The following is a 7,650-nucleotide window of genomic DNA, read 5'->3' as shown; positions in this document are numbered from 1 at the left end:
TGGAGTGCAGTGGCATGATCTCGGCTCACTGCAACCTCTGCCTCCTGGGTTCAAGTGATTCTCCTGCCTCAGCCTCCCGAGTGGCTGGGATTACAGACACACACTACCACGCCCAGCTAATTTTTGTATTTTTTAGTAGAGATGGGGCTTCACCACGTTGGCCATGGCCAGGATGGTCTCAATCTCTTGACCTCATGATCCATCCACCTCAGCCTACCAAAGTGCTGAGATTACAGGCGTGAGCCACCGCTCCTGGCCCAATAACTGTTTTTAAAATATTTTTGTTTCAATGTAAAATTATTAATTACAGTAGAAAATTTGAAAAATACAGAATTGGGTTTGGTTTGGTTTTTACCTTTTTTTTTTTAATTTGATAAAGATGAGGTGTCACCATATTGCCCAGGCTGGTCTTGAACTTCTGGGCTCAAGCAGTCCTCCCACCTCACCCTCCAAAGTGCTAGGGCTATAGACAGGCACCACCACGTCCATCCCAGAATTGTTTAACAAAGAAAATATACATTACCCTCATTCCACTATTCAGAACTGCCCAGCAGTAACATCCTAATTTACAATCATAGCAATATCAGCTACACTTCGCTTTGATTGGCAGAGTCTCTGAGCAGCCTTTCTGTGTCTTGAACTTCCCATGAGCTTGACGGTATCCACTCCTATCTCATGGTCACTTGTTTGTCTTCTGGAGTTGGTGGCTCTGGAGCTTGGCCAGTAAACATTATTGGGTCTATAGAGTGACCGAAGCACTGTTGTGGGCCCAGGCTACTCGGTAACAAAGGGGAAGAAAGAGCATGGGGGGCCCGGCCAGAGCCCCACTCCACCATGGCTTTTCATGTTGCTGATTCCCTTCCATGGCCTGCTAGGCCACCTGCTTTCACACCCAGCCTTCCACCGCTAGTGGTTCTCTGTCTGGCTCCATGTCTCTAACGCAGCCCTGTCTACTCCTATTTGGGCATGTTTCAAAGCACTTTCCGCCGAGGCAAGGGCAGTGGGAACTCTCTGTGTGCCCACCTCCCTGTGGCTGCACCACCTCCTCAAGCCACCCCCAGCTGTGGCTGATCCACACCTTCCTGGCACTGCCTGCTGCAGCTCACTCAGTCCCCGTGGCATCCCCATGAGGCAGATTCCACTGGGACCCCCATTTTCAGATGACAGTCTGAGGTCCAGTCACCGAGCAGAGCCAGCACATGCTGGAGACAGCCCACACTGCCTGCCTGGCTTCTAGGCACCAGGCTGCACAGCCTCCCTGTGCCCGCTCCCCCGCCCAGCTCAGAGCGCGAGGCTCGCATGTTGGTTGGGATGCATGACAGCAAGAGCTGAGACAGGCATGGAGAGGTGCAGACTTCTCTCTTTCCTCTGCTCTATCCTGGCAGCTGATGCCACTGCTGAAACTGCGGCACGCCCACATCTCTGTGTACCAGGAGCTGTTCGTCACGTGGAATAGCGAGGTGGGTCAGAGCTGACACCTACGGGCTCAGCCACCACGCAGCAGGCTGCGGGACCAAGCGAACTGAGCCCAGAGCACGCCCACCCGCCAGCTCGTGTGGCAATGGCAGTGACTCTAAACGCAGCCACCTCTGACCTAACGCTCACTGGGGCCAGGTTTCATGCTGGGGCTTTCTGTGCATAGTTTCAAAGGAGCCTCAACAGCCTCCTCGTTAGGAGGGGTTCTTAACCCATTTCACAGAAGAAGAAACAGAGGCTAACAGATACGAGCTGCTCCAGGTTACCCAGCTAGTACGTGGCCAAGCCAGAGGGCCAGGACAGGTGGGCCCGACCCCTGGGCTCTGCACGCAGCCACCAAGCTCGTCCCGGTGAGCCTGTGCCTCTGATGACAGAGATTTTACTTTCATGGGAGGAGCGAGTAGACCCCTCTCCACAGCCACCCCCCAGGTGGTGCTAGGTCTGGGCGCCCCTTACTCCTGCCCCCGGGCAGCTGGCTGACAGTGCCACATCCGTCATCACGTGCTGGGAGGGCTGCAGGGCAGGCAGTACTGTCCCTGGGCTCCTGACAGGCCCTAGGGCTCTGGTTCACGAGCTCTCCAAGGCCACACAGCTGGTAAACTGAGTGGGGACTGAGACCCAGGTCTGGCAGCTGGGTCCCGTAGGCGGTATGACTTCTTGTCTTTACAAAGAGCCAGGAGCTTTCCAGTCACTTCCAATGGGACTGAGGCAGACAGCAGGAGGCGGAGCAGGCACAAGGGGTGCTGGAGGTAAAGAGAGGCTGAGAAGCCTCCTGCCGGGCGCCAGCCTGTATGAGAGGTCCACACTGGTGTTCCCGCCTGGGGCCAACAATTCTGGGTCCCAGCAGGAGAGGACCCTCACGCGCTCCCTCCACTCCAGCTGGGTGTTGGGGAGGGGACTTCACTGCAGGCACTCCCAAATATTCTCTGAGCACCCCCTAATGCTCTCAAGGAGAGTGCAGAGAAGCCAAGAGGGTATTTCCCTATAGGAGGGAGCACAGAATTGGGGGCCCTGACCCGGCCTGCTGGGGCTCTGGGCAGGGCAGGCTCCGCAGAGGAAATGGGCCTGGGCTTAAGTGTGAGCCATTATCCCCATGAAGGGGGTGGGCAGGGGTCCAGGCAGAGGGGTCCACGTGTGCCATGGCCAGGGCCAAGTGCAGCTTTCAGGAAGGTCCAAGTAGCTTGGTGTGGATGGAGCGTGGCGTGGAGCGGGGGCCTGGGAATGGGAAGAGGAGAGCGAGGGAGCCGGAGGTGGGGCAGGAGGGGCTTGTAGCCCCCTCCAGTGGGCAGTGCTCCCACAGCCACTGCAGAAGGATGGCAGCCCAGCGCAGGGAGGCCCCGGAACAGGCGAGCCCGCAGTAGTACCAGGGCCTGGGCGGCCCCTGGCAGCCGGCTAAAGGGCCTCCTGCCCCACAGATCTCCTCCCCGTTCCTCTGCCTGGTGATGGAATTCAACAAGGTCACCTTCCACGAAGTCATTACGGATAAGAGGGAGGCGAAGGAAATCATTGACGCCGAGGTAAGATCCTCTGGGGCACCAGGCCTGGGGACCACCTAGACCCGTGACACAGGCCCTGCAGCGTGGGGCAAAGCGACAGTGGGCGGGTGGGCACCGTGCAGTCCAGCCCTGGTTTTTTCTTAAATGTACGTCTCAAGGCATTTGCACCCTAGGACATGTGCAAATCTTAAGTGCACAGTTTGATGCACTCATACAACCTCCACCCAGATCAAGACAGAAGGCGTTCTTAACCCTAGAAGGCTCCCAGTCAGTGACTGATTCCAGATTGTTCTGCCAGTCCCTGAAGTTCATGTAAAGGGACTCGTCCTGCATGTCTGGTCTCTTTCCCTCTGCCTGCTGTTTTGTTTTTTCCCCTGAGACAGTGTCTTGCTCTGTCACCCAGGCTGGAGTACAGTGGTGCAATCTCGGCTCAATGCAACCTCTGCCTCCCAGGCCCAAGCGATTCCCCTGTCTCAGCCTCCAAAGTAGCTGGGATTACAGGTGCATGCCACCACTCCTGGCTAGTTTTTGTATTTTGGTAGAGATGGGGTTTCACCAGGTTGCCCAGGCTTGTTCTCCAACTCCTGACCTCAGGTGATCCACCCGTCTCGGCCTCCGGAAGTGCTGGGATTACAGGTGTGAGCCGCTGCACCGGGCCTAGCCTGCTGTTTTGAGCCCCGCTGTGCCGCTGCATGCACCGGTGAATCATCTTTGCTCATTGCTCAGTGCCCTTCTGCTGCCTGGCTGCACTGCAGGCTGTTTACCTAGAATCCTGCCGATAAGCATTTGGGCTGCTTCCAGTTTGGAGCTACTGTGAATAAGGCTGCTATGAGCATTGCTGGAAGGCACTCACTTTTCTGGGATAAATACCGAGGAGTGGAATGACTGGGTTGTGGAGCAGGCATATGTGTAGCTTTAGTAGATGCTCCAAACAGATTTCCGGTGTGGTTTAGTTGGCCTGATGTTTACTCTCACAAGCTGTGAGCGTTCCTGGTCTGCAAGGCAGCCAGCCCTTCACTGTATCAGTCTTTTTGTTGTTATTGTTGTGGTTGCTGAGATGGCGTCTCACTCTTGTCACCCAGGCTGGAGTGCAATGGCATGATCTTGGCTCAATGTAATTTTCGCCTCACAGTCCAAGCGATTCTTCTGCCTCAGCCTCCCGAGTAGCTAGGATTACAGGCGCCCACCACTACACCCAGCTAATTTTTGTTTTATTTGTCGTAGAAACAAGGTTTTGCCATGTTGTCCAGACTGGTCTCGAACTCCTGACCTTAAGTGATCTGCCCACCTCGGCCTCCCAAAGTACTGGGATTATAGGCATGAGCCACCGCACTCAGCCAGTTCACTTTCTTAATGATGTCTTTTGATGATGGAAAGTCCTAAGTGTGATGAAGTTTGCTTTCTCAATGCTGTCTCTATGCTGTCTCTATGCTATCTCAATGCTGTCTGTATGCTGCCTCCCTGCTGTCTCTATGGTTGGTGCCTTTGGAGTTTAAGAAGCATCTCCTGGTCAGGTGCTCATGCCTGTAATCCCAGCACTTTGGGAGGCTGAAGTGGGCAGATCACCTGAGGTCAGGAGTTCTAGACCAGCCTGACCAATATGGAGAAACCCTGTGTCTACTAAAACTACAAAATTAGCCAGGTATGGTGGTACACATCTGTAATCTCAGCTACTCAGGAGGCTGAGGCAGGAGAATCGCTTGAACCTGGGAGGCGGAGATTGCAGTGGGCCATGATTGCACCATTACACTCCAGCCTGGGCAACAAGAGCAAAACTTTGTCTCAAAAAAAAAAAATGAGGCTGGGCGTAGTGGCTCACACCTGTAATCCAAGCACTTTGGAGGCCAAGGTGGGCGGATCACCTGAGGTCAGGAGTTCAAGACCAGCCTGACCAACGTGGTGAAACCCCGTCTTTAAAAAAAAAAAAAAAAAAAAAGTGAAGCATTTCCTGCTCTGAGGCCATGAAGATGCTCTCCTCTGTCTTCTGTAAGCGTGGTCATTTTTGCCTTCACATTGAGGTCTTTCATCTACCCCAGATGAATGCTGCCTGCTTTTACCCTGAGAACTGTGTTTGGTGGGACCGGGTCCCCCTGAGGGGCTCTTCGGGGCACATAGCTCTTCTCTTACCATGGGCCTCAGAGGCAGTCCCAGGGTGGGTTTCAGACTTTGTGAGTGAAGCCCTTTGAAACACACAGTGTTCCCAGAAAGCCAGTAAGTGCAGCAGAGCTACTGTAACTGGGGGGAATAGGAGGACGCCCATGTCCTGCCCCCTCAGCCCCTAACACCCCAGGGTGGGCCTGAATCCAGGGGTCCTAGGAGCCCAGCTGCAGAATCACTGCCCTGGGGACTCAGTGGAGCTTGTTTCTGACGCAGAACGCTCCCAGCACATTCTCTCTCACGGCTGTTTATTAGAATGACTTAGAGGAGTGAGCTGCTTGGAGGCACTGCAGGCTTCAACTCCTCCCATACCTGCAAAGCCCATCTGCCTGCAGCTCCAAGCAAGTGTGGGGCAGCGTGGGCCACAGAGTGGGTGCAGGGATGGGGCCCCTGCAGCACCCAGGGTCTCCGGCATGGAGACAGCAGTGTGGAGTCTGGAAACTGAGTCCTTCTGGCTTTATCATCTGGAGAGTCACCACGCTGAAGCCTCCTCCACCCACCCTGAGTGCTTGGCTGGCTTCAGGCCTGTCTCAAGATGCAAGGAGAGAATACACCACCATCCTGCTGGCTGCTGAGTGTCACCCCCCTGACAGCAGCACAGGGCGCCCCTCCCATCCTGGCATCCCCTGCTTCTCCCCAGTGGTTGCAGAATGTGCTGGGCCAGGTGCTGGACGCGCTGGAATACCTGCACCATTTGGACATCATCCACAGGTGAGTGGCGCCTCCGATCTCCCTGGACTGGCTAGCTGCTTTGGGAGAAAAGGCACTGAGGCCACTTGGGTGCCAGTGCCCATGGGCAGGATCTGGGACAAAAGTATACTGGGCCAGTGCAGCCACAATAGGACGGGGACCTTCCAGAGCTCCTCCTGGGCTCAGAAGAGGCTCTTCCAAGTGGTCTTAAACCGTGTGCACACGCACAGCTGCATGGGTGTGCGCTAGCCAGGAGGGCTGCTCTAGAGGTCATGGAAAGGAAGGAGGCAACAGCCCTGCCAGGAACAGAGACTGGGCTGCCTGCTGTGGGGCCAGTATGGGCTGAGTGGGTCCTGCTGAGCCTTTGGCCCTCACCTCAGTGGCATAGCTTCAGGCTGAAGAATCCATGGTCCGAAGGGGCTGGGAGATGGCTCAGTTCTGAACACCAATATCTTATTTAAAGGGGAAGAAGAAAACCATGTGGCTGGGCCTGGTGGCGCATGCCTGTGAGTCCAGCAACATGGAGGCTGAGATGTGAGGATTGCTTGAAGCCAGGAGCTTGAGGCTGCAGATGAGTTATGATCGTGTCATTGCATTCCAGCCTGGGCAATCCTGTTTTAAAACACACACACACACAAACACATCCTGCAGACCATATGTACAAAGGGAATGCTCACATTCCACGTTCGGTGTTAATGTCACTAGACATTGCACAATGGCCAAAAATCAATCCCCAGGGAAATGGGTAGCTGAGATGTCTAAGGAGGTAAACATGAGGTCAGCCAAGGGACCTCTTCATAGTGGCTGGGTGTGTTCCTACTTGTGGTTGAGGTTTCTTCCCCCTGATTTAAAATAATTGAGTGTATTTCTGTATATAGGAAACAACCGCGTAAAAAGTAGGCTGAGATGGGGCATTGTGTGGAGCAGAGGTGTGGGCTGCTGCTGCAGAGCTGGGTGGGGCAGGGAGCAGAGAGTCAGGCTCAGCACACGCTGGTCCCCACTGCGGTGCGGGGGTGGTGGCTGCCCAGGCAGCCCGTCGGCACCTGTAGGCGAACCCACCTCTTGGTTTCAGGAACCTCAAACCTTCCAACATCATCCTGGTCAGCAGTGACCGTTGCAAATTGCAGGACCTGAGCTCCAACACGCTAATGACGAACAAAGCCAAGTGGAATATCCGTGCGGAGGAAGGTGGCAGAGCGTTCCCCCAGGTCATGGGAGAGGGGGCTGGCGTCTAGAATCCAGATGGTGGTGGCCACTTTGGGTGCTAAGCGAGGCAACACCAAATAGCTGTTTGCTCAGAAGGTCCCCACAAAACCCCTGGCCTGTGTGGACTCCAAAGAGAGCTCCTTTGGGTTGTAACTGAGCAGGCGTGCCAACACCAGTGGCAGAGGCAGGGCCCCAAAGACCCCAACATTTGAGAGAAACAAAGTTGTGGTTGGTTGTGGTACCCCAGAAAATGTTGCCTCTCGTGGAGAGAAAAGAAGCCTCAGAAGGAAGGAAGCTAAAATGCCCAGGACAGAAGGTCTGCGGGTGCCAGGCACTGGCTGTGTGTAGATCGCTGAGTCCTAAAACAACCCAGATGACGGGGTGGGTGGCAAGGGGAGATGAGTTCTCATTCCTTTAAAAAGATGGCCAGACAGGCCGGGCGCGGTGGCTCACGCCTGTAATCCCAGCACTTTGGGAGGCCAAGGCGGGTGGATCACGAGGTCAAGAGATCGAGATCATCCTGGTCAACATGGTGAAACCCCGTCTCTACTAAAAAAATACAAAAATTCAGCTGGGCATAGTGGCGTGTGCCTGTAATCCCAGCTACTCAGGAGGCTGAGGCAGG

At 55.0% G+C, this 7,650-nt stretch overlaps 1 protein-coding gene across 4 annotated transcripts in view; it reads left to right on the top strand.

The window, feature by feature from the left end:
* STKLD1 (serine/threonine kinase like domain containing 1) overlaps positions 1–7,650 on the top strand; it is a 30,177-nt gene that overhangs the window by 9,915 nt on the left and 12,612 nt on the right. For 3 of the 4 annotated variants that reach the window (XM_037732964.1, XM_037732963.1, XM_017513132.2), the window contains exons 4-7: positions 1,386–1,460; positions 2,892–2,993; positions 5,770–5,840; positions 6,892–7,007. In XM_037732964.1, the coding sequence (XP_037588892.1) occupies positions 1,389–1,460; positions 2,892–2,993; positions 5,770–5,840; positions 6,892–7,007 (361 nt within the window). In that variant the 5' untranslated portion in view covers positions 1,386–1,388. Of the gene's footprint in view, positions 1–1,385; positions 1,461–1,491; positions 1,615–2,891; positions 2,994–5,769; positions 5,841–6,891; positions 7,008–7,650 lie in introns of those variants that run through there. The other variant, XM_037732965.1, reaches the window with a different exon arrangement.

Source organism: Cebus imitator, unplaced genomic scaffold (genome assembly GCF_001604975.1).
Source record: "Cebus imitator isolate Cc_AM_T3 unplaced genomic scaffold, Cebus_imitator-1.0 Scaffold486, whole genome shotgun sequence".
Lineage (NCBI taxonomy): Eukaryota > Metazoa > Chordata > Mammalia > Primates > Cebidae > Cebus > Cebus imitator.
The sequence above is the reverse complement of the archived record's forward strand: the minus strand, read 5'-3'. Positions and strand labels throughout refer to the sequence as shown.